General features: G+C 36.8%; 4 protein-coding genes across 5 annotated transcripts; all 4 read right to left on the minus strand.

Annotated features, from left to right (window-relative positions):
• Window positions 1-11383: 11383 nt before the first annotated feature.
• LOC110720637 lies at window positions 11384-13976 on the minus strand. 2 transcript variants are annotated; one of them, XM_021899691.1, is made up of 8 exons: window positions 13725-13976; window positions 13578-13640; window positions 13419-13496; window positions 12645-13334; window positions 12431-12571; window positions 12280-12353; window positions 11828-12202; window positions 11384-11727 (listed from the first exon to the last, which is right to left on the minus strand). In XM_021899691.1, the coding sequence occupies exons 1-7, from the start codon at window positions 13776-13778 to the stop codon at window positions 12196-12198; spliced, it is 1107 nt and encodes a 368-aa protein (XP_021755383.1). In that variant the 5' UTR covers window positions 13779-13976; the 3' UTR covers window positions 11384-11727; window positions 11828-12195. The 2 variants fall into 2 exon arrangements, with proteins under 2 accessions (XP_021755383.1, XP_021755390.1); XM_021899698.1 differs by lacking the exon at window positions 13725-13976 and having other exon boundaries at window positions 12645-13296.
• A 7819-nt stretch (window positions 13977-21795) lies between these two features.
• On the minus strand, window positions 21796-23589 carry LOC110694336. The gene is made up of 2 exons (XM_021871533.1): window positions 23234-23589; window positions 21796-22992 (listed from the first exon to the last, which is right to left on the minus strand). Exons 1-2 carry the CDS (start codon window positions 23554-23556, stop codon window positions 22131-22133), a joined length of 1185 nt encoding a protein of 394 aa, XP_021727225.1. The 5' UTR covers window positions 23557-23589; the 3' UTR covers window positions 21796-22130.
• Window positions 23590-24490: 901 nt separating this feature from the next.
• On the minus strand, window positions 24491-25018 carry LOC110736677. Its single transcript, XM_021917007.1, has one exon. The coding sequence runs from the start codon at window positions 25016-25018 to the stop codon at window positions 24491-24493; it is 528 nt and encodes a 175-aa protein (XP_021772699.1).
• A 9-nt stretch (window positions 25019-25027) lies between these two features.
• On the minus strand, window positions 25028-25806 carry LOC110736769. The gene is made up of 2 exons (XM_021917108.1): window positions 25478-25806; window positions 25028-25238 (listed from the first exon to the last, which is right to left on the minus strand). The coding sequence occupies exons 1-2, from the start codon at window positions 25804-25806 to the stop codon at window positions 25028-25030; spliced, it is 540 nt and encodes a 179-aa protein (XP_021772800.1).
• Between the last annotated feature and the right edge of the window lie 876 nt (window positions 25807-26682).

Below are 26682 nucleotides of genomic sequence, written 5' to 3' on the forward strand. Positions count from 1 at the left end.
GATTCCTCTTCATCCTTGTCACCATGCTCTGCTTAAACCAAAATCATTATATTACTAAGCATATTCTTGTGATTCCCCAATCTGCTTCAAAACCACTTCCTGACCTGCTGGTTCCTCTTTTTTTTTTTTTTTTTTTTTTTTTTTTTTTTTTTTTTTTTTTTTTTTTTTTTTTTTAAAGAAAGCATGAGAGATATGTACTGATTCAGAATGTTCTCCTTGTTGCATAACGAGTGCAAAACTGTTCTCCTTGTTGCATAACGAGTGCAAAACTAGCATCACATCAATCAAGCAAAGAGGTTCTTGCTGGTACCTTTTTTCTCTTGGTTCCTGGAACAGCGTCAATGGACTGTTCCTCCTGCACCTTCTCAGTGAACTTCTTTAATTGAGTTACTCTACTTCGTACCATGGTCTTAGCATTGGGTGTCTCCTCATAATAGCCAACAACCTCTATTTCATCCTTTTCACTCTGACTTTTCTGAATTTCCTCCAACTTCGGGCTTAAGGACATTTATGCTTCCTTCTGATGTTCCCCCTGAGACTGAGCTGGTTCCTTGAGTGAACAGTAACCGAATGAACAATGATGAATTTAAAGCATACGAGAGAGAGAAAGAGAATTTCGAGTGATGATGATTGATGATCTGCACAAAGGGTTAGTGTATATTTTTAACAATGAAGCACAAAGAGAGAAGAAGGAAAGAAAAGAGTTAGTTGAGCCAATAAAAAGCAACTGTAAAGGATATTTTTAAATTGAAATCAAAAATTTGGTAATTATCTTTTACCATAATTATCTCAACCAACTATAAATAAGGCATATGATATGTTTGCCTTTTATATGGGATTAAATAACTGAAATAAGATAAATTCCTTCCAAAAGGAAATATCTTATAGTAATCTTCCGAAAATAAAAGATATTATCGGATGACATATCAGAGCTGGTCTGCTGTTTCCCTTTGCTGGTACCTGTATAGAACCATGTCACGCTGTTTCTGGCAATTCAGCCTGATTTCACCTGTTTCTTACAACAATGATTCTCAATCCTTTTGAGATTTTGAACCATCTACACAACACTTGAAAGATATCAACATAAGTATGTACACACACTATACAAGAGAATACCATTCTAACCAATCATTGAAGGAAGTAATTGAAGCCAATACCTAAAGTCTAACTAGACCTAAAAGGACTCTTAACCTACAAAAAGACTCTCTACACAAAGGCTTTGTGAAGATATCAGCAATTTGATCTTCACTTTTACAAAACAACATCTCCACCAATCCTTTTTCCACATTGTCTCTTAAAAAATGGTGTCTTATTTCAATGTGTTTTGTCTTGGAGTGTTGCACAGGATTCTTTGAAATATTGATTGCACTAGTGTTATCACAGAAAATAGGAACACTTTTATAAATAACACCAAAATCTTTCAGCTGGTTCCTTATCCACAGTAGCTGGGAACAGCATGAAGCTGCAGCTATATATTCAGACTCTGCTGTGGATAGGGCCACTGAATTTTGCTTTTTAGAACCCCATGAAATTAGACAAGAGCCAAGAAAGTGTGCCATACCTGATGTGCTCTTTCTATCAACTAAGAAACCAGCATAATCTGCATCTGTGTATCCAATAAGATCAATGGTACTGCCTTTGGGGTACCACAATCCCAGATTTGCTGTTCCTACAAGATACCTAAGTATCCTTCTAACAGCCTTTAAGTGAGGTTCCTTTGGATTGCTTTGAAACCTAGCACACAAACCAACAGAAAACACAATGTCAGGTCTACTAGCTGTTAGGTAAAGTAGAGAACCTATCATTCCTCTATAAAGAGAAGCTTCAACATCTTTTCCCTTAAGATCAACATCTAATTTTGTAGATGGGGGAACAGGTGTATCATAAGCTTTGCTGTTCTCCATGCCGAATTTTTTCAGCAACTCTTTTAAGTACTTTTGTTGATGGATCATTATTCCATCATCCATTTGCTTAATCTGCAGCCCTAGGAAGAATCCTAGTTCTCCCATCATGCTCATTTCAAATTCACTCTGCATAAGATTAGCAAATTCATCACATAAAACCTGATTAGTAGCACCAAATAAAATATCATCAACATAAATTTGTACTACAATCAAGTGTTTCCCCCTGGTTCTTATGAACAAGGTCTTGTCTACTGTTCCCCTCTTGTAATCATTTGCCATCAAGAAATTGGACAATCTTTCATACCAAGCCCTCGGAGCTTGTTTCAACCCATATAATGCTTTGTCCAACTTGTACACATGTTGGGGGAACAGTGCATCTTCAAAACCAGGTGGCTGCTCCACATATACTTCTTCCTTTAAATATCCATTGAGGAAGGCAGTCTTTACATCCATCTGAAACAGCTTAAAATTCATGTGAGCAGCATAAGCAATTAAAATCCTAATAGCCTCTAGCCTAGCTACTGGTGCAAACGTCTCATCATAGTCAATTCCTTCTTGTTGATTGTACCCTTGCACCACTAGCCTTGCTTTGTTTCTGACTATAGTACCAAGGTCATCTAACTTGTTTCTAAAGACCCATCTAGTGCCAATGACTGATCTTTCCTTGGGACGGGGAACCAGGTGCCAAACCTGGTTCCTCTGAAACTGATTTAACTCATCTTGCATAGCTAGTACCCAATCAGGATCAGTCAATGCCATTTTATAGTCAGTAGGCTCTACATTAGACAAGAAAGAATAGAAAGCACAAAAGTTTTGAAAAACATTTGTTCTCGTTTGAATCCCCTTATTTATATCACTAATTATTTGATCAGTGGGATGAGAAGATTGATATCTATAACTTTTAAAATTAAGACTGTTTTGTGCTTTCTCATTAAGTTGGGAACCAGCATGTTCATGGATCTCTCCTTCTTCTGAGGAGCCAGGAGGATTCACATTCATGCTGTTTCCTCTATCATTACTTACCTCAGGTTCAGGGGTGGTACCTTCTTCTGTTCCCCCTGAACTCATTACCTGTCTATTATTTGAGGAACCATCAGGACTTGGTTCCCCTTCAGAGTCCTCATTATCTTCATTTTCTTCTCTAGGCACTTCATCATTATCATCTGGTGGAGTATTTGGTAGGCCTAGATCTGCTTGCACTTCATCCGTGGGACCAGTATACTGGTTCCCCGTGAAATCCATCAATCCAATCACTTCATCAGGTTGTACCTGCGCAATCTCAGAAGACATGTTAAATTCATCAAAAATGACATGGACACTCTCCTCAACACGAAGAGTCCTTTTATTAAAGACTCTATATGCTTTGCTGTGAGAAGAGTATCCAAGGAAGATTCCCTCATCACTTCTAGGATCAAATTTATCAAGCTGGTCCTTCCCATTATTATGCACATAACATTTACATCCAAAAATGCGAAAATATGTAATGTTGGGCTTTCGACCTTTAAGAAGTTCATAGGGAGTCTTATTTAACTTTGGTCTAATGAGACCTCTATTCAATATATAGCAAGCAGTGTCAACAGCTTCTCCCCAAAAACTCTTTGGGAGACCACTCTCAATGAGCATCGTCCTTGCCATCTCCTCAAGAGTTCTATTCTTCCTTTCTACAACACCATTTTGTTGAGGTGTTCTAGGGGCTGAGAAGTTGTGATTAACTCCATGTTCCCTACAATAATCAATAAAGTTAGCATTATCAAATTCAGTACCATGGTCTGATCTTACCGAGACCAGCTTGTGGGTGAGCTGGTTCTCCACTTGTTTCACCAATGTTACCCATTCTTCAAACGTTTCATCCTTTGTGTGTAACATCATTACCCAAGTGTACCTAGAATAATCATCAACCATGACACAGACATATCTATGACCTCTTCGACTTTGTACTCTCATGGGACCACACAAATCAATGTGTACAAGTTCGAAGGGTCTGCTGGTACTCAAAACAGTTTTAGGCTTAAAAGAGATTTTGACCTGTTTCCCCCTTACACATTCAGAACAAACTTTATCAGCTTCATACTTAATGTTAGGAAGGCCTACAACTAAGTCACGTGTTTTAAGTTTGTTTAGAAGTGTTAGGCTAGCATGTCCAAACCTCTTATGCCAAATCCATTGATTATTGTCAGAAACAGCTTTCAAACAGATGGACTTGTCTTGAGGGATTTTATCTAAGAAGGTGATGTAAACATCATGCTTCCTGGTTCCCTCACATACAAGTTCTCCTGTTTGTGAGTTAACTATGTGACATAGGTTGGCTTGAAACTCAACTATATTACCTTTGTCACATAATTGAGAAATACTCAAGAGATTATGTTGCAAGCCTTCAACATAATAAACATCATCTATTGCGTTAGAAAGTGTCTTACCAACCTTACCTAAACCAGTGATGGTTCCCTTGCTGTTATCCCCAAAGGTGACACTTCCTCCATCAAAGGCCACTAGTGAAAGGAATTGATCTTTATCCCCGGACATGTGTCTTGAGCAACCACTGTCCAAATACCAATAGGTGTCTCCCTTCACTCTAGCCTGCAAGAGCAAATCAAACATTAGTTTTAGGAACCCAAACATACTTGGGTCCCTTTTCAACAACATTAACATCTTGTTGATCCTTTCTTCTCCATACATATTTTACACCCTTGCTGTTCTTATTAGCACTAATTTTCTTAGCTGGACATTCATGCATTTTATGTCCATTTTTACCACAATGAAAACACACATGCATCTCTTTAGTCATGACATACTTGCCTCGTTGATATTCTTTGATCCAGGTGGTTTCTCTGGGAGACCAGTTAGTCCTGGTTCTCTGTCTAGTATAACCAAGACCAACTTTTCCTCTGTTTCCTTTTGAAGAAGTCAGGTAATTTAAGGATTCTTGAGCATTCAATAATTTGTCCACATGTCTATGACTATCATTAAGTTCTTTTTCTCTGGTTTCAAGTGTTTTAGTTAACAATTCGTTTTTCTCTTTAAGAAAATCAAAGTTACTTTTTAAAGCTTCGAATTGTAGATTAAGCTTTGAAACCATAGAGTCAATAGACATGTCAACAACCACTGGTTGCTTGTCCTTTTTCAGTTGATTGATTTCCGCATGCAAATCACAAATATTACTTTCATACTTATCAATCGTATTACTGACATCTACACTGGTACCTGTAGGGGAAACAGTGAACTGTGCAGCTTTAAGTGAAGCAATTTCCTTGTGAGAGTTTTCCAGGTTGTAAGCCAATGTTTCAAAGGCCTTCAACAAGGAAGTTCTAGTACACGAATTTGCTTTACTTATAGCTACTGAAAAATCAAGAGTATCACTAGTGGTTGATAAGTCTCTAGGGAACCAGGAGGTCAGATCCTCTTCACCATCAATTGGTTCAAACGATCTTTCCTTTTCTAGTTCCACTTTACACTTGTCCAATTCAACCTCTAGTTCTGCTACTTGATTTTTTAGTTCATAACAGACTCCTTCTAGATGATCACAACTAGCAATAGCAATATTACATTCACCACGTTTTTCTTTTAATTCTCTTTTGCAAGTTATGTATGTTTCACTTAGTTTATAGCATTCATCTAGTAAGGAATCAATACAAGCAAGCATATTTTCTCTATCATATTCATGCATATCTTCTCTAATTTGCTCTAAGCTTACCTTGCGTTCATGTAGTACATCCTTCTTTGCCATAAAGCATTTGTTGAATGTACTGGTTCCCCCTTTGGTTCCTGGACCAGTGCTGTTTTCCTTGATGTTTGTAAAGGCAGTTAGGCAAACATCTGAGTTGGATGATCCTTCTTCTTCATCTGACCCTGAGTCAGAGTCTCCCCACATGGAAGCTATCATGGCATTCTTGTATGCTTGTTTATCTCCGGATTTAGACTGTTTGTCATTCCACTTAGGACAATCTCGAATAAGATGTCCTTTTTCTCCACACTTGAAACATCCTGTAGAAGAAGAATTAGAGTTAGATTTTTTATAGTTTTTAAAATGCTTACCTTTGAAATTCTTTCTTTGATTTCGAAGAGATCTCTCAAATCTTTTTGCAATCATGCTAATTTCATCTTCATCATCTTCTACTGTTCCCTTAAGCGCCATGCCTCTTGCTGGTTCCTTCTCAGACTTAGAGTCAATCAGCATCTCATGAGTCATAAGGGAACCAATCAGCTGTTCCAGAGACAAGGTAGACAGATCCTTTGCTTCATATACTGCTGTTACCTTGGCTGTCCATGTATCTGTTAAACTACGCAATAATTTTCTCACAAGATCCTCGTCAGATAAATTTTTACCAAGAGATCTAAGATCATTTACAATAGTCATAAACCTACGAAAGCAGTCATTGATTTTTTCATTTTTATTCATGGCAAACAATTCATATTTAGACATGATTAAATCAATTTTAGACCGTTTTACCTCGCTGGTTCCCTCAAACGCAAGTTCAAGGGTGTCCCATATCTCCTTAGCACTACTACAGCCAGAGATACGATTTGTTTCGGTCTCACCTATTGCTTGTTGTAGTATTGACATTGCCTTAGCATTCTTTTCCAGCAACTTGTAATCAGCAATGACCAATTCGCTATCCTTCTTGGGAACCTGGTTCCCCTCAACATCTGTCTTGAGAATGATATTAGGACCATTTTTAACTACGAGCCAGCATTCATAATCAATACCCATGATAACATTCTGGATCCTGTTCTTCCACCAAGCATAATTATTTCCATTAAACTTGGGTGACTTGTTGTCATAACCGATTGCACTTAATTCTTGAGTACTCATTCTTAACTCCTCTAGATGTTACTCTTTCGAGAAGCTTAGGCTCTGATACCAATTGAAGGTTCAATGGGCACTCAAGAGGGGGGGGGTGAATTGAGTGTTAAGTAATCGTTGGCTAATTTTGCTTCTTTTCGGATTGTGTGTGAGGAACCAGTTGTGCTGGTTCCCGTACGCAGCGGAATATAAATAAGCAATAAAGAAGACAACAAATTTAACGAAACAAAGCAATAAAGAACACAACAAATTTAACGAGGTTCAGCCAACTCAGGCCTACGTCCTCCTATCCTAAGTTCTTTATTAATCTACTCCGAAAAACAAAGACAAAGAACACTCTGCTGTTCCCTACTCCGGGAACCAGCAAACCCCACACTCTACTCCGAGTGTGCTCTCGACTTACACTCGTAAGCCCAATGTGTTTGAACTCACAAACACTCACCCAGCCTTTAACCCCTTTGTTAAAGACTCAATACAAGAATCAAGAACTCCCCTTTGATCTCACTTCTACAAAGCTAATTAAGAGAAAAAGTTTAAGTACTAGAATACTCTTGTATATGACTTGATGAATGGGATTAGTGCTTAAGTATATGCTCTCAAATAATTGCTCTTTTAATTTCTAGAGAGGCACACGAAATATGTGAAATAAGATGAGTTTATATAAGCTTAGATTCCTAAAACCTAGTTTCCTTAAATCACACAATCTTAGAGAATAAGATATAATGTAATTTTAGGAAAGTTTTTATCTTATTTGATTTAATCACAAAGATAGAATCAATTAAGATAAATACTCCTAGTTTTTAGGTAACCAAGAATATTTCATCTTATTTCCTGCTGCACAAAATATTTTCAAAATAATCTTTTCGAAAAAAAAAATCTTTTTGTAAAATCTTTTTCCAAAACGGCAGCTCGAATACAGTGAACCTGGTTCCCCGACCTGGTTCCCTGAATTGAAACATGTTATGAAACCTGTTCCAACTTTGTACCAGATTTCATATCATACTTCAATATACTTTTAAGCACTTATATAACCCAAACATGCAAGCATACTACGGAGCATATTACATGAAAACCTAGATAACATATTAAAGCATAAATCTTCTTTTCTTCATGTAATCTTCAAGACTTGAATCTTCCTTGAATACTTCTATTATGAGCAAACAATCTTTCTTCGAAATATCTTCGAAAGGCTTCTATGCTCCAAGTCTTGGAATCAACTCAACTACTGCACATGTAACATGGTTAATGCACAATAAAGAGTATGTGACTGCTTTACCACGTAGCAACCATGGAAACATTACATACTGGTTCCCTACCAGTACATAACACTTTTATCATATAACTGTTCCCTGTATAAAGACAAGTTAGTTCAATAAGAAAACTCATGTAAGTAATAACTTGTCTGGGGAAACAGTGTTCTATGTTAGCTGGTTCCCCCAACTGTATCGAACACTTTCAAGGACCTGTTTCCCTTAGCTGTTTGTCATCATTCAAAACTATCAATCAAAACCTAAGGGACTCAACAATTTTCGTCCTTGAAGGGACCGAGGATGACATGGACATCAATGCTGATGATGATGTCCATAAGGTCGTGGTTGATCTGGACATCCATGGAGCATATGTACCTCCTCCTACTGGTGAGGTTGTATACATTATTACAGTCAAGAGCCAGAGCAGCCACGACCCCGGGGTCAAGTATGCTATAAGGGAGTCCCAAAGTTTCAGGGTTGTCTACAAGGACTACGCCAACAAATTTGACTACAAGGTGGATACGGATCTGACCATTAAGAAGAATGGTGTTGTCATCCCACCTCAAGCAACTGCATCCGAGGTAGGGATTGTTGGTGGGGATGTCTTGATCGTTCATGGGAAGGTAAACGATTATTTAATATATATTTTCACGTGTATTACATTATTTGTTAATTTTTTTTTCAAAATTTGTTATATATAATATTGACTTTACTTTTGTTCATGATGCTATATTAACCTTTTTATAACCTTTTTAATTATAAATTCTCTTAAATTAAAAATTCGACAGAGCCCCGAGGACAATATGGACACCCGTCAGAAGCTCTTTTGGATAAGGGACGTGAAGACTGAACCGAGGAAGCGCAAGATTTCTGCCAAACTGAATACAAAGCTTTGGAGGTTGTATGAGATGTGGGCTGCATTGACTGACGTCAAACCAACCAAACTTATTCTCATGCACGAGAATCTAATGCTGACAGATGTTCACACCGTTGGAAAAGCCAAAATTAAGAATGAACAGGAGGTGTTTGCATACCCTTTAGCTGTGGAGACACCCCAAGAGATATGGGGTGAATTAACTTCTTAGGTTACCACTCATCTGGAAAACCATGAAACATTTTGGATGATCTTCATGTTTATTATGTTATTTGTTTTGATTTCATGGTGTAGTTGTTGTCTTGCTGTTGTCCAGGGTAATTCGTGCTGTTCTTGTCTACTATTTGCACATAAGGTGCATCTTTTGTACTCGCAAGCTTGTTGTTTATGTTGTTTAATATTTGTATGGGTGTTAGTTGTCTTTAGAAACATCTCAATGGAGGTATCAATGTATGAGATGTGATCAATGTAGTTCTTGGTTTTTTCTAATTTTTGCCACACGAGGATGTAATTGAACCCTCTTTTGTGTAATATAGTGAAAACATTATGGTGGCATTAAGTAATTATTTTTGGTTACAAATTACAATTATTTTTTTGTTAAACCGCTAAAAAACAAAAAAAAATTAAAACAATTAGATTAACAATTTAATCTCCCATAACTTGTCAGATTTTCTAAATTAATCATACGTTACAAACAATTTAACCTTGACTCTCTCTAAATCTGACCTTGATTAAGAATTTAAGTTACAAATACCGTAAACATAACGACGTTATTTTTTAAAATGAATTTGAACTTGACTCTCTCTAAATCCCACATAAAATGAGAATATTACCAACAAAACTATAAAAAAATTACCATAATGTAACTTCGCGGTACAATTAAAATCTAGTTTTGTTTTTATCTTAATGTTAGGATTAATAATTTGACCTTGTCAAATTAGAAGATCAACTATTACTGTAATCCAATTTCAAGTCTAATTACCTTCTTTATATACTTGTCAATGTTATGGTTTACAAATTTGACTTTTGTTAATTCTATGCACAACTATTAGAATTTTTTAATCCGATTACATGTCTAATTATTTTCATTAGATACTTGACTATTAGAAAGAGCAACAATTAGAATTTTTTAATCCGATTACATCTCTAATTATTTTCATTAGATACTTGTCTATTAGAAAGAGCAACACTTAGAATTTTTTAATCCTATTTCATGTCTAATTATTTTCATTAGATACTTGTCTATTAGAAAGAGCAACAATTAGAATTTTTTTAATCCTATTTCGTGTCTAATTATTTTCATTACATACTTGTCAATTTGAAAGCACAACTATTAGAATTTTTATATCCAATTTCATGAATTATTTTCATTACATACTTGACATTAGAATATTTTAATCCAATTTCATTTCTAATTAGCATTCGTAACTTGAATTTAAAAACAAAATTGATTTAATAAAAATAATTACAGCAACTATTATACCAAGGGCTTTTTAGTATACACTTACGTAGATTTGGCGCAATACTAAATTCTTTAATTATGTCGCAATACTAAATTCTTTAATAATGAGTCAGTGGAGTTGGCGCCAAACAACTTCACTATTCCCGCCCATGTACACAAGATCATATGTTGTTATAAAAGTCTACATGCAACCAGCACAATAAGGAATGAAGGGGGAATGAATGAAGGGGGAATGAATGGCATTGGTATTGAACACACTATACCAAAGTCAATCATATCTATCATAGACCCTCCTTCTGTACTCCCAACGTGTACAGAAACCTGCAGCCTGGTTAAGGGAGAGCACACCATATCATTCAACAGTTACAGTAACATGTTGAAGTTGTTCATTACTAGCAGAGGGTGTCAGTTGTCGGTGGTCAAACATCGATCTACACCTTTAACAAAAAATAATATGGATGGCAGACACATACAAATGGCATTCAACATCAAGAATGAGTTAAAGGCTGAAGAAGGGGTAAGATATGTTTTATGGAATTGCAGGCACATGTTGAAATGGCTTGGGTGATTAGCCAAGATCTGAATGCATTCCGGATTTACGGGAAATCCGTTGTAGGGTTGATTTAAGGTGTGGTGATAATCACTTTTACAAAGTCTATGAAGTTTCCTGATGGCAGAAGACGGTGGAGGAGAGAACCATATATCTTGGCATGTAGTCCATGAAGCCAGTGGGCACTAAACCGCAAACAAGGCAAGGTCTAGCAATTATCCCAATGTAGTAATCTTTAAGCCTATTGAGTTTAAGAGTTAGCTAGATCGTTTGTGTAAGCAATGTATTTTTTTGAGAAAAAAAAACTTTAATATTAGTCACTTAAAGGCTAGTAAAAGAATCATGGACTTCAGTACATTATTGTTGTACCACCTTTTGTAAGGCTTCAGGTCAAGTCGGCCATTTATATAATATCAACATCTTCATGGGCCCAAATTAATTAAAAGGCTTCAGGTCCATTACCAGATTTATGTATTATCAAAAACATGAAGAGTAGATGCCCAAAATAATACCGAAGGCCAACAAGATTTCATATAGGCCCATTTGAACAACTGCAACTGGGCCGACATTTCTTGAGGTCTCAGTGCATTAAAAAATATTTGAGTAAAACATATCGGATTCAATTGTTCATACAATACTGTTTTACAATGAAATGAAATTGAGATTTTGCAATGGAAATGCATAAATATTACAACACAGTAAGAACACTGACAATTCGTATGTGTCTTACACATCGGCTGACGATCTCTTTGAAATTCCATAATTGTTATTTCATCTACGGTTGTTTAAGGACAGGGTTGTTATTGAGTACCTTCACACTCCATCCAAGCTTGGTTGAAATGGACCCTAATACTCCAACATTCAGCATGCCACGCAATTCACCTAGCTGTGACAACAATGTTTTTGATGAACAAATTATGAAATGTGTAAGTAGAAAAAACTAACAAAAAATACACGAACACTGCTTCAAGATTAAGTTATATTACCAAACTGTTTATTTCCTTCCAAGTCAAACATGGCATCCCCGATTGAAGGACAATTATCTGACACATTTGTAGTGAAATAAACAGGGCAGAGCAATTGCTGCTTTGCGTTTTCCGAGTGAAGGTCGTGAATTGCAAAGGAAAAGACCATTGCGGTTTTGAGTTGTTTAAAAAAATAGTAACCTCGTACACCGGTAACAATGGTGAAACAGATGGCCTAAAAAATTGAGAGTTTGAACCATTATTGCACCTCCAAGGGTTTGCAGAAAACTTCATCGTTCCACTTATATCATTACGAACAAATGGTTTTCTATCCTTTCTCGCTGTCCTCCTCTTTTTCAAAGTTGTCGTACGCCTACTCCCAAATTCCTCTACAACCTGTATACCAAATTAAATTCAAATCAAATCGTATAAAGCCATTTGCCACTACATAAGTACATGGTCTTGAGATATACCTGGCAGTGTCAACTGGGCCATTACTATCCCTAGCCATATCAAGGTGCTGCTCACCATACGCAACGTCTAACATCTGCATCATTGTCCAAGTATTAGATGATGAGATTATTAAACTCAAAAATCATTTATCACATATTAAAAGGTCCTTACCCCAAGGTGCCCAAAATCTCCAGTAGCTGTAATTTTGTCTTCCTTAGCAGCACCTCTAATGTGCTGCATATTCCAAACCTTAATACGGGGAAAACTTCCCCATGACACCGGATCTCTATTTAGCCTGTCCAAGTAGAAAATCTATAGTAGACGTAAGTTACAGAGTAATTAAGTAAATCATCATCAAACCAAACAACAAAATGTCAATAATTACCACTAAGAAAATGGTACAACCACCACAACCCTTTGCAAAGCCAGATGCATAAAACGCCCTAGCAAAACTCACGACACTCTGCATCAATCTACCCATCACAAGTTCACACCAATCAAAATTCTGACAATCTGAAGCACAGGTCAAGGCGGGAACAAGGTCAGCAGCTAATCGTGGCGACTGAGTAGGACATAGAAGCATTTGCAATATTATCAACAGAAACAGGGTCTTAAACTCTTCTTTGTCATGTGCCTCCCAATAATCCTCCAACCTATCCATCATGCTAGAATTGATAGGAATCCCTGTAGACGTATACGTGCGGCCAAGAAAGTTTCTTGATTTACCCTCCCATGTTTTGCCATACTTTCCCAAGATCTCGTAGGTCTTTGCACGCATTTCTGTGCTCAATGATTTCTTGGTGGGCACAGGAAGTCCTCCATTCGGAATTCCAAGAACCCGATGGACTTGGTTGTTTGAAAATTTGAACTCTTTTCCATCACTGCCTATCAATTTTTGACTTATTGGATCAACGCGGCTCAATAGCCAATAGTTAAGTTTCCTCGGAAGTTGCAAATCAGACGGTAAATGAAGAAGGCCTCCAAATCCCATCTCCTTCACCCATTTAGTTGTCCTCTCATCAAATGTTTGACAGATCCTTGTAAAAGATTCAATCCGACACGTCAAATTAGGCGGCTGTCATGAACAGGGGAGTCAAATCTTAGTAGAGGAGAATCAAAACGCTGTTACTCTACCATCAAACAATTATACACGTCTTACCCGAGAGCTTCTCCTCTCATGTTCCTTCAACACAAGCCTCTGGGCCTTCACTTTACCACAAACAGTCATACAATTATCCTATTAAACAGGACAACAAATGAGTATCCAATTACACAAACACACAATATTATCAAGCCCACTTTACAATATTAAAGTTACCTTGAAAATTGCAGGAACAACCTGTTTTTTCTTAAGCCTGTATTGAGAATTGCCACCATCATCCTACATAAATCATGTATTATCAAAACACTTATTTTACATTTTTTAAACATTTACCTTTATCAAAAAACTTTGCTTCCAACTCACCGTATCCAAATCAGATACATAATTACATGGACTTCGGTCGCGCTTACTCCCCATAATAAAATCAATCTGCAGGTCAGCCAACTAATATTAATCCAATCACTGATTTTTGATGAAATTCTTCTAAAATGATTGATAGAATGGCACATGGCAATGATAAATATATGAAAAAATGATGCACAATTCCATGATTGATATTTCTTACAGTACACATAATATTTATCAATCATAAATATTAATAATTGTAATTAACAAACGAACAGATTAGCTACGGTTTTGTATGATTTTAAAATAATAATAGAACGCGGCAATACGAATGACTATTATTCCTTATTGTAGACACCTAAAAATATCTCCCCAAAACCAAACCCGATGATAAATAACATTTCACCGCCTCTATTGGTCGGGTTTAGTATTTAATCCCAAGAATGCTTAAAAAATCGTATTTTATTAAATTCATATTTTTGAAAGGTCCATGGATTAGTCTCGATATTTGGTAAAAGCATAGTTTTAATTTTAGCCCAAGCTTATTAATTAATTTTAAGCCCAAACCTTTTTATTTTATTATTTTATTATTTAATTTCGGCCCAAACATTTTATTTATTTTTATTTTATTATTTTCTTATTTTAGCCCGAAAAATAAAAGTCAGAAAAAAGCCCGAAATTATCAATCGGCACTTAAAAAGCCGAAAGAAATTAGGGTTAAAAATGAATTTAGACGGAAAAATGGACTGGAATTGACCGTGTCACGGTACAGTCTGACCGTGTCACGGGAACCCTTCCCGTCAGACGGTGGGACTTCCCGTGACACGGGAGGTCTGCCGTGACACGGGAAGTTCCGTGTCCTTTCCGCGTAAACCCTTAACGCGTTTTCCGTTCCGTTTTCTGAAAATTTCCCGCGTCACTCCAAAACTGATCGTGTCACGGGAATGTGTACCGTCTGACGGTACAGTCTAACCGTGTCACGGTACAGTCTAATTGTATAACACGGGATACTTTTTTAAGGTTTTTATCATTTTAGGGTTCTGTGTGCTCCCTCAGCACATTTCTCTATAAATACCCCCTCATTTCTGATGTACGGAAAAACGGGAATTTTATTATTCTTATTTTCTCTCTTCTATGCTATTAACCTAAACACTAGCCTACCCTTTTCACTTCAAAATTCCTTCTTCAAACACTCCAAGGAGTCCATATTTTACTCGAGGTTCTGTCCTTAAGCCAAGGCGTGAAAGGTAGAATCGTTTGAGGGTTTGGCCCCAAAATCAACTTTAGTTTTATTTAATTTAATTTAGTTATCTGAAAAAATCACAAAACTGACCTGGAACTGCGCACCGTGTCACGGCATGTTCTGCCGTGTCACGGTGAACAGTGCCGTGACACGGGAAAGTCTACCGTCTGACGGTAGACTGCACCGTGTCACGACAGTTTGCACCGTGACACGGTGCCCAGGAAAGTGTCCTGTCAGTCTTGTTCTCGATTTTTGTGCGAATGCTGTGTCCAGTTTTGAGTCGTGTCTAGCTATACGGTCAAAACACGCGTTCATAACCTCACTTAATCACTCACATGTCGTGTTCACACACTTTTTTGCTTAAAGTCGTGCACGACTTTTTTGACCGTATTTTAGGGAAGTCTTGTTTTTGTGTCGTTTTTTTTAGAGTAAGTCGGATGGTATCCTCCCTTTAAAAATAAACAAGCAACGTTTCAAATTTTTTTTTTTTTTTTTTTGCCGTGACACGGGAATTTATCCCGTCTGACGGGAGAAGTGTCCCGTGCCACGTCACCCCCTATAAAAAAAAAAAAAATTGTCGTGACACGGGAATTTATCCCGTCTGACGGGAGAAGTGTCCCGTGCCATGTCACCCCCTATAAAAAAAAAAAAAATTTGCCGTGACACGGGAATTTATCCCGTCTGACGGGAGAAATGTCCCGTGCCACGTCACCCCCTATGAAAAAAAAAGCGTCAGTTTTGTCTTCCGTGTTAATTTGGTCCTCGCGTCAGTCATTTTGGTTATTGTTCACATGTCTAGCCATACGATCATACCACGAGTCTTATAATATCACTTAGTCACTTACGAGTCAAATATAGTCCACACACTTTCTTTATGTTCCGACTCGAGTCGTGCACCAGGTCGTTTATGATCGTATATTAGGTTCATGCACCCTTTTTTCGTCATAATAAAAAAATGAGTGGAGTTTTCTCACCTGTTTTCAAATGTCTATTTTTTCCTTCCTTTCCTATCTTGAGCAATGAGTCAAACAATTAAGTGAATTGTTTTATTTCACAATACTTGTTCAAGGAACAGAGATAGATCAATACGGTTCGAGCCATTACCGCAACAATCTCTCAGATCTAATAGGCGTTCAAAGAGAACTTTGTCATCTCCGTCACTCATCACCTTTCAATGGCCACTAAAGAAGACATTGAGAACATCAACAAATCCATTGAGGCACTGTCTTCCATGATGCAAACCCTTACCTCTAGGATCACTACCATGGAACAAAACAAGGTCACTGTTTCCACCCTTGACAAACTGAAGGAGCAAATGAGTAAGATTTCTGAGGATTTCACTTATGTGGAACGACCTCCCACTCCTTTGAATGTGAAGGACAGACTCCCTGAAAAGTTCTCCACTGCTGATATTCCAAAGTTCAAGCCTACTGACAATCCAATGTTCCATTTAAAGGCGTTCTCTGCAACCATGACTCTTAAGGGATTGGACGTAACACTCTTCCCTACGGTGTTCCCTCTCTCCTTAGAACATGCTTGCCAACAATGGTTTTATTCCTTAGATGCCAAGCATACTGCGACTTGGCAAGATGTCACCGACAGTTTCATGAATCGTTACAAGTGTAACATTCAAACTAAAACTTCTGAACGTGAACTCTCCATTCTCAAACAGAAAGAGAATGAAGGCTTCACCGCTTACCTGAACAGGTGGAGGGAAACAGCTTCACTCTTGGTAGATCCCCCCAAAGAAAGAGAAATGGTTCGCCTCTTTATTCAAAATTTGACTCATAAATATAGGGAACATCTCAAATTTCTTCCACTGAACACTTTCGAAGCTGTATACGACATCGACATCAATATCGAGGATGAGCTAATAAAGACTGCTGGTAGTAACAATAATAACACTTGGAAAAACAAGAAGAACGACCATCCTTCTTCTTCGTCTTCTAAGCACGAAAATACTACCAACAATATAAGCCAAGTTGATCTCAATGAAGTGTTAGCTCTTACTCCATTGCCCAAGAAGAAAAGAACTTACACTCCTTTAGGAATGACTTATGATGCGGCCTTTGATCGCCTTTACAGTTAAGGCCTGATCACACCTATTAGGCCATTTGCAGAGCCAAAACCTGAAGAAAGGAGCGCCAAATGCAATCCCAATGCCCATTGCAAGTACCATCAAGGAAGGGGCCACACTACGGAGCAATGTTGGAATTTGAAGGACATCATTCAAGACTTGATGGATGCAAATAAACTTCCTGTCCCTCCAGGCGGCAAGAAGTAATGAATACAAGGCACACAGATCCTTCGTGCAAGATTTCATGCTTTTTTTTTTATTCTTTTGTTTCGACCCTCTCCCCCAATAAGTCTAGCATAGGTTCCCGTTATCCATGTGTCTATGTGTCACATTTCTTACCTTCTTCATAAATGAGCATCTCTTTCTTACATTCGATCATGTGATTAGCAAAAAAAAAAAAAAAAAAAAAAAAATAAAATAAAAAAAAAAAAATTGCCGAACTAAACACAAGGTACACCAATGATTTGAGGCACCTCTGCAACCCCGTCATTCCCCATTAACCACCCAATCACATATCCAGTTCTTCATTAACCACTTTGAGCCTCGTCTAACGTTTGACCTTCATTTCTTCAACCCACATTCACTCAACCCTGGGATTTTAAGATGTGTAATTGTATAACATTCAAAAAGCAAGTAAAAAAAAATAGCAAAGCAAAAATAAAACAATGTTTAAAGGCAAATGTTCCAATGTCTTTGATATGAACACGTCTCAAATTGCATCTCTCATCGAGTGCTCGGTACCGTGCCTGAGAAACATGAATGCTAAGTGAGTGATAGACCGCATGATCTGAGATTGCCTACATTGATTCAAAAGAATGAAAAAAAAAATTCAAAGCAAAAAAAAATGTGTTGAAAATAAACTTGCAAAATTCAAAATTTTCAAATTCAAAATTACACATCTTGGGGATTCTCTCGGGTCTTGAGCCCTTTATCCCTTTCTTCCTTAAACCATCAACTTAACCACATTACAACCCTTGAAAGACCTCTTTGAGGTGTCCATACACTTGTGCAAAGTTCGGTTAGAGCTACGTTCGGCCTGATTCCTAACGGATACGTAGGCAACCTCACATCGAGGTGCAGCCACATTCATATTCATATCCATGCATGATCGAGTCAAAGAATATCCAATGCTCATCCCTACCCATTTAGAGCTAGACTTGGGGGCTTGAACCCAAATCACATTAGCTTACCCAGCCTGAAGAGTCATCATCTTTAACTCTTCTCACATCTCTTTCCATCGCTATAACCAATTCTTTTCAGGACAGAACCTCGTTAGACTTGTATGTGGTTAGAGTCTTCTTTAACATAAACTAAGATTTTTCAATTTTAGTAAGAGATATGATGTTCAAGTTGTGTGTTTACCCTCTTTGATACCCATCTGCTTTGATTGCATAATATTGGTTGGATGAGAGTGGCTTGTTGATGATAGGAATCAAGTAAACATCATCAACATTAGGGGGAGAAGGACCATCCACCACCATGATAGATGGAGAGGAGCTTGTTTTGTGGGAATGGTAGATTTACAACATATGAGCACTTGGTTTGTTTAGGTTCTTCATCTTGAATTACCAAAAAACCCGAATTTGGACCTTCAGGAAATAATTTCATGGCTTTTGGGGAATCCTTGATAAGAGACAAGGGTCTGGTTGTATACATTTTCCCCACTTTGTATATACTTAGTCACCAGGTACCTCCTATTTTTGGCTGGTTGTATTTGTAGTATTGAACATTGATATATAGTTGATATTGTGCGATGCGCGTTGTCTCCCAATAATATAAGGAAACTGGCAAGGGGAGACAATTGTATAATAAATTGACATTGGAACATGTATCTCACTGAAGCCATACATAAGGACATTTTAATCCAATAATCTAGCTTGATAATGATAATTTTTGTGCAGAAAATAATTTGTTATTGTAGGTTGAAATAGTATGAGATGGTGAGTAATTTCCGTCTATGGAATTCATTCTGATTAGTTTGACTAACTTGCTAAAGAAACTGCTTCAGGTTTTCAGGCTATATCAGGCGGCAGATGATCTGTTCTGAACTTCCTATTGCATGACTTTTATAATTGCTGAGTAAGACCCTCTCCAATAATCTGCTCTGTTTTTTCCCTTCTCTCTAGAAAATGGAAACTTGATCATAAAAGTTCATATTCAGAAACTATACATTGAGAAAATTTCTTATATGACTATATTTGATCTTATATATAAAGTATAAACATTGGTGAAAGCGATCTAAGTGAGTAGTGCAAAAGTCAAACTGTGATATTAATAAAATAAAAATAAGAAACACTTCAAAAGAATATTGTAGTACGTTGATTGCAATTATAGGTTTAGTACATAAATCAATCTTTTCTTACTTAAATATATTTTACACCATATTTTTTACACCTTAGAAATCTTTTAAGTAAGTCAAATCAAATGCAAAGTACTACAATTCCAATATCATACAGTTTAATTTATTAAAAAAGCCACTCAAGACAGAGAAACAGGATATGATGTCATAATCATCCCCAAAAGCAAATGTAAAGTAATTACAACATTGTTATGTTCAGAAATTACACAGACAAATTTAAACTTCTTGAGCATGCTGTTGTTTCCAAACGATCATGCAGAAATAGCAGAATTACAGGAAGACAATGCTAATCCCTCTAAGAAATTCAGGAGTCATTTATGTGACTCCCATTTGCTTCTTATCTGGTGAGTATGTCTGAAATCATATGTCAGCAAAATTCGCCCATTATTTCTCTTCAGAACAAAACTTTCAACTAGTAAATAGCAACCAAATCTTTTCCAGTCTCCTGTTCCTTCATATGTTTCATCTTTAACCACCCTGACGCGCTGCGCTTTCTCTTTATTCCATCCAACTCTTTCTTGTTCCCATATCATTCTTTCTACAATCAGTGTGCTCGGCCCAACAAAAACTTCATCCATTCCGCTTTCATCAGTAGACTTAAACCATACCTCTATCATTATATCTCTCTTCTCGAGCAGCTTCCTGATCTGCAATTTTTACAGATTCTGTTGGAACTATCATGTCGACTGTCACTTTCTTTCCTTGATTGTACCTCCTCTCAGCAGCATATATCTGCTCCCATCATTGCTCAAGTGTCATTTCATAGAACATGTTCTCTTTGACTTGATGTTTCCTTCTCCCATCTTTAATGAAGATAAAAGGGCAGTACCATTTACCAACAACCACAGGCTTTGAACATACTTGAGAGGACCAAAAATTGAAGTCTGGAAGATGAGCTCTAAGAGAAGAGCCAATACCTTGAGCCTCTCCTATATAAAAATTTTCCGGAGATCTGGATTTTATTCTACTTCCTCTGGCACAAAAAAGCATAGGAGGGTAACCATCAACTGCGACAGATTTAGCTACAGGCCTGCTGAAGTTTGAATTTTTTGTTATAGAGAATTCAAACTGCTGAGTGCTGACATACGTCGTCTGGATCAAAGGGTCTTGGAGCACCATCTGTGATGCATGGGATGCAGAAACAGCAGACGTCCATGTCTTCTTCTTTTGAGCTTGCATATGCTTCTCTGTTACCAAAATTAAAACAATTATATATATGACAAAGTCACAAATATTTGTCTAGGAAAATTTTGTGGGACTATCAATCAATCAGGAAAATTTGGACCTTCTGGAAGTAATGTAAGGGTTTCCGGGCAAAATTGGTAATGAGATAACGGTCTGGTTGTATACATTTTTTTACCTCTATACTTAAGTCACCAGGTTCCCCTTATTCTTGGTTGATTGCAGTATTATACAGTGATATATAGTTGACCTATATACTTTAATATAAATTGCCGCCTTAACATATTAATTTGAATTCGTCTAAATAATAGAGTACTTGATGCTCTGAGGTTCCCATTTTATGGTCAACAAGCAAAGTTTTACCTAGTCATTGAAGGATACAAGTACTGTTCTGTATATTTAGTTGTTAAACCTATGTGATGTGTGCGGTCTCCCTATATAACTGGCAAGGGGAGGCAATTGCGTATTGTATGATAAGATGATATTGGAACATGTATTCTCCAAAAGCTATAGAAGGGGCATTTTGATAATGATAACTTTTGTACAAAGATGTTTTGTTATTGTAGGTTGAAATTGTATGAAGTGGTGAGTAATTTTCTTCAATGGAATTCTTGTTAGTTTGATTGACTTGTTAAGAAAACTTAACAAATTATAGGAAATTTCATTAGTTTGATACCGCTCCTGTTTGTTTCTTAGTAGATGCTCCCATTTTTCCTCTTCAATACGTACAAAACTATATTAAAGACATGCTTGGATTGAGGGTAATATATTAAGAGGGTAATAAAAGTCAAACTTGAAAAAACAAAAGTAATTAGAGGTAGTGCTGTAAAAGACATGATGTTTACAAATGAAATAAGGTAGTTGTGTTATTAGAAAGAGAGAGATGGAGGAATTATTACTCTCATAATGAGGGTGATAGTTACCCACCCTCCCCCTAATGTAACTATTACCCCAAAACGAGAGTATTAATTCCTCTTTCTTCACCTCACATCATATCATCACTACATAATTTTCTTACAATCACATCATCACTATCTCCTTCTTCCCTATTTTTACATTCATTTTGCTTAGTTCAACTTTTATTACCCCCTCAATGTATTAGCCCCAAATGAGTTCAGCCCTACCCAAGTTGTTTTTGTTCTGCTTCCATCAAGCATATTTATTTGATTGATGGAGATAGGAGGATATAATTTGGCAGAGTTGGGGGGCGGGGGAAGAGGAAGAAGGGTTTAGTGAGGATAGAGAATTTGCTAGATAAATTTTATTTTCTATACATTAAAATCTTTCAAGTAAGTTAAGCAAAATGCAAAGTACTTCAATTCCAATACCACATAAATTCATAAAAAACACATAAATGTAAAAGCAACAGGATATGGTGTTACAGTCATCCCCAAAAGCAATGTAAAATATTTACAACTTTGTAATGTTCAGTAATTACACAGACAAATTTAAACCTTGCGAGTATACTGTGTTGCTAAAGGATCATGCAGAAATAGCAGAATTGCAGGAAGACAAAGGCACAAAGCTTATAAATCTCTCAAGGAAATTCAGAAGTCATTGATGTCACTCCCATTTGCTTCTTATCTGGTGAGTATGCCTGAAATCATATGTTAGCAGAATTCGCCCGTTATTTCTCTTCAGAACAAAACTCTCAACTAGTAAATAGCAACCAAATCTTTTCCAGTCTCCTGTTCCTTCATATGTTTCATCTTTAACCACCGTGACGCGCTGCTCTTTAATCCATCGAACTCTTTCTTGTTCCCACATCATTCTTTCTACAATCAGTGTGCTCAGCCCAACAAAAACTTCTATTCCGCTTTCATTTTTAGATCTAAACCATACCGCCCCTCTATCATTATTTCTCTCTTCTTGAGCAGCTTCCTGACCTGCTATTTTTACAGATTCTGTTGGAACTATCACGTCGACTGTCACTTTCTTTCCTTGATTGCAACTCCTCTCAGCAGCATATATCTGCTCCCATTGTTGCTCAAGTGTCATTTCATAGAACACGTTCTCTTTGACTTGATCTTTCCTTCTCCCGTCTTTAATGAAGATAAAAGGGCAGTACCATTTACCAACAACCACAGGGTTTGAACATACTTGAGATGACCAAAAATTGAAGTCCGGAAGATGAGCTCTAAGAGAAGAGTCAATACCTTGAGCCTCTCCAATATAGAAATTTTCTGGAGTGTTAGATTTCATTTGACATCCTCTTGCTTTTAAAACTTTAGGAGGGATACCATCAAGTGCAACAGATTTAGCTGTGGGCATGAACCTGCCGAGGTTTGAATTTGTTACAAAGAATTTAAACTGTTGATAGACGTCGTCTTGATCAAAGGGTCTTGGATCTTCATCTAGTATGCATGGGATACTACAGAAACAACAGATGCCCATGTCCTCTTTGACTGAGCTTACATATGCTTCACTGAGCCAAAATAAAATTAAACATGTTAGAAAATCGTAAATTTTTACCAAGGAAATTCTGGTAGGACTTGCACAATAAGTGAAGATAGGAATACGAGTTATGCGATCAAATATATATGTCTGGTGGGTTACACCACCTATTATTAGATGGAAAACCATAGGACTTGTATGTGAATAGACCGTCCTGAACATGAATGAAAATTTATCAATTTATTAGTTTATATTTTAAGTTGTGTGATTACCCTCTTTGCCTCCCATCTGCTTTGATTGCATAATATCGGTTGGATGAGAGTGGTTGGTTGATGACTGGAATCAAGTAAACATCATCAATAGTTTGGCTGCGATTATCACCAGTAATAATGGAGAGATACTTATTTTGTGGAAATGGCAGATCTTCAATAAGCCAGTTCTTGATTATCTTGGTATCCTTGAAGAAACCAAAAAAAGAGGTCTTGATAGTTTTATCACCTTGAAGTACCAAATAACCTGAATTCGGACCTTCTGGAAGTAATCTGAGGGCTTCAGGGCAATCTTGGTATAGAGATAAGGGTCTGGTTGTATACATTTTTTACCTCTATACTCAGCCACCAGGTGCCCCTTGTTCTTTGTTGATTGCAGCATTGTACATTGATATATAGTTGACCTGTATACTTTAATATAAATTGCCGCCTTAATACGTTAATTTGAATTCGTCTAAATAATACATACTTGATGCTCTCAGCATCTGAGCTTCCGATTGAATATTCTATGTTAGCTCAGAATAATAGATGGAGAATTGTACTAACTACCCAAAGTTCTATTTTTGGAAAATAGGCTCTTAAGTTATACTCCGTAGTTGTTAAACCTGTGTCACTGTGTGATGTGCGCGATATCCCTATATAACTGGCAAGGAGGCAATTGTTTAATAAGTTGACATTGGAACATACATTTCCCAGAAGGCATAAGGAGGGGCATTTTGATGCAGTAATTTAGCTTGATAATGATAACTTTTGTACGGATATTATTTGTTATTGTAGGTTGAATTAGTTTGACTAATTAACTTGTTAAGAAAACTTAACCAACAAATTAACATTGGAAATTAGAAGTTTTAAACATGTCCATCACTTTTCAACTGCATCTGGTTTTTCAGACTGCATCAGGGAACAAATGATCCATTCCGATTACATGAGAATTTGACTTCTATAATATTTGCTGAAAAAGCCGCTTTCTCTTGTATGCTCAATATTTTCATTTTGTCTAGAATGTGAAACTTGGTCACAGTACAAATGAACTGATTCAATTATTAACATATACGCAGTAAAAACTTGTACAATCTAGCACACAGTTAAACCTTGCAGATATATTGTTTATGCAGGCAACTCAGGATCGGAGTCACTGACATACCAATCCCATTTGTTTCTTATCTGATGAGTATGCCTGAAATCATATGTTAGTAGAATGCTCCCATTATTCCTCTTCAATACAAAGCTTTCGACGAGCATATAACAACCAAAACTTTTTCAGTGTCCCATGCCTTCATATTCCTTTTCTCTTATGACCCTAATCCACTTCTCTTTCTTTGTAACCCATCCAACTCTTTTTTCTTCCCACATTATTCTTTCTATAATCAATGAGCTCAGCCCAACTCGGGTTTCTGTCCCGCTTCCATCTATAGCCTTAAACCACACCACTCCTCTGTTATCAATTTTCTCTTCTTGTGTAGCTTTCTGCCCTGCAATCCTTACCATTTCTGTTGGAACCACCACATCGAGTGTTATCATCTTTTCCTCGCCGTAATCCCTCTCAGCACCATATATCCGTTCCCATCTTTGCTCAAGTGTCATTTCATAGAAGACGTCCTCTATCATTTGATCTTTCACCCTCCCATCTTTGATGAACAAAAAAGGGCAGTACCACTTACCAATAACCACTGATTTTGAACGTTTTTTAGTTGGCTTAAAATTGAAGTCCGGAAGATGTGTTCTATGAGAAGGGTCAATACCTTGAGCCTCTTTCAAATCGAAATGTTCAGGAGGCTTGGATTTCATATGACATCCTTATGAGCGTAAAAACTCAGGAGGGTAACCATTAGGTGCTAAGGATATAGCTATGGGCATGTATGTGTTGCGACTAGAATCTGTTACAAAGAACTCGAACTGCTGATATACGTCGTCTGGATCAAAGGGTCTTGGATCTTCATCTGTTATGGATGGTAAGCAAAAACAGCAAGTAACTATGTCTTCTTCTTTTGAGCTCGCATATGCTTCTCTGTCATCAATCAAATTATTCAAAATTTGTAAATCGTAAATTTCTTAGTTACCTCAATCAAAGAAATAAGACTTATATATAAGTCAAGTGGGTTACGCCACATATCACCAAATTGGTATTAGTGTAAAATCTTGTTAGACTTGTATGTGGTCAGACTCTCTATAATTGATTATTGGTTAAGTCTAACAAGATTTATCAATATTTGGTAACGAATGTTTAAAGTTATGCATTTATCCTACCCTCTATGTTGTCCACTTGCTTTGATGACATAATATCGGTTCGATGAGAGTGGCTGGCTGATGACAGGAATCATGTAAACATGATCAACAACAGGGGCAACAGGACCACCACCACCATGAGAGATTGAAAGGAGTTTATTTTGTGGAAATGGTAGATTTTCGATGGGCCAACTCTTGATTGTCTCGATACTCTTGAACATCCCAAAAAAATATGTTGGAGTAGATACATCAGCTTGAAGAACCAAATAACCCGAATTCGGACCTTCAGGAAGTAGTTTCATGGCTTCAGGGGAATTTTGATAAAGAGATAAGGGTCTGGTTGTATACATTTTTTATTCCCAAGTCAGCAACTCACAAAGTGCTCCTTATTCTTGGTTGATTGTAGATTTGTACTATTTTACATTGACAAAATAAGTTGACCTTAATATGTTAATTTGAATTGGTCTATATAATGTTATAATGTATTAATGTTTGATGCTGCCATCTTAATTTGCCGCTTTTGAGGGATGACTGTGATTGGAAGAATAAGTTATTCTGCAACTTAGTGTCCTATTGAATGGTCAGCAATTCAAGTTTAGATTTCAGAAAAAGAAAAAGAAAGAAAAAAAAAAAAAGAGTTGTACTTAGATATTAGTTGTATAAAATCTCAGGACAATAGATGGAGAATTGTATAAACTATCACTAGTTTTGTTTTCTTTGGAAAATAGGCTCTTAAATAATGTAGTTATGTAAAAGATTATCTAGTCGATAAACATGAGGTGTGTAATAGTGTAATTGTGTACTCAGTGGCAATATTGTGATTAAAAGCAATTGAAAACGTGCCAGCTGAATATATATATGGAGTACTTCTCAATGCTTGCTCATCACAAAATTACAAGTTACTCCAAAAAAAAAAAAAAAAAACTAATTATGTTTTTTTATCATATGATTTGAACATGAACCAAAACATGCCCAAAAAATTAATATGGCTAATACACTAAACTTATTATTAGTAGACTTGTATCTTGTATGCCATCCAACTCGGTTCAAATTGACTTAAATCATATCGAATGATTAATCACTAACCTGACTCAAACTATACTATTCAAACAAAATGTTAGATACCTCTTCCCTGCTATATTTTTGAATCAATGTAATAGTGTAGTACCAAATGATATTTGTTAAATTTTGAAACAATATGAAATGGACCTGGGCAACCCAAACAA

This window comes from Chenopodium quinoa, unplaced genomic scaffold (assembly GCF_001683475.1).
Source record: "Chenopodium quinoa cultivar QQ74 unplaced genomic scaffold, ASM168347v1, whole genome shotgun sequence".
Lineage (NCBI taxonomy): Eukaryota > Viridiplantae > Streptophyta > Magnoliopsida > Caryophyllales > Amaranthaceae > Chenopodium > Chenopodium quinoa.

Coding starts and splice junctions, on each gene's coding strand:
- LOC110694336 (XM_021871533.1), bottom strand. CDS start 23,556: ATGTATACAACCAGACCCTTATCTCTATACCAAGATTGCCCTGAAGCC. Junction 22,993..23,233: donor GCAGATGGGAGGCAAAGAGG/GTAATCACACAA, acceptor ATTTTGGCTCAG/TGAAGCATATGTAAGCTCAG.
- LOC110720637 (XM_021899691.1), bottom strand. CDS start 13,778: ATGGGGAGTAAGCGCGACCGAAGTCCATGTAATTATGTATCTGATTTG. Junction 13,335..13,418: donor ATGAGAGGAGAAGCTCTCGG/GTAAGACGTGTA, acceptor TGTTCATGACAG/CCGCCTAATTTGACGTGTCG. Junction 12,572..12,644: donor GTTGTACCATTTTCTTAGTG/GTAATTATTGAC, acceptor CGTCTACTATAG/ATTTTCTACTTGGACAGGCT.
- LOC110736769 (XM_021917108.1), bottom strand. CDS start 25,806: ATGTATACAACCAGACCCTTATCTCTTTATCAAAATTCCCCTGAAGCC. Junction 25,239..25,477: donor GCAAGTGGACAACATAGAGG/GTAGGATAAATG, acceptor GATTGATGACAG/AGAAGCATATGCGAGCTCAA.
- LOC110736677 (XM_021917007.1), bottom strand. CDS start 25,018: ATGAAATCCAAGCCTCCTGAACATTTCGATTTGAAAGAGGCTCAAGGT.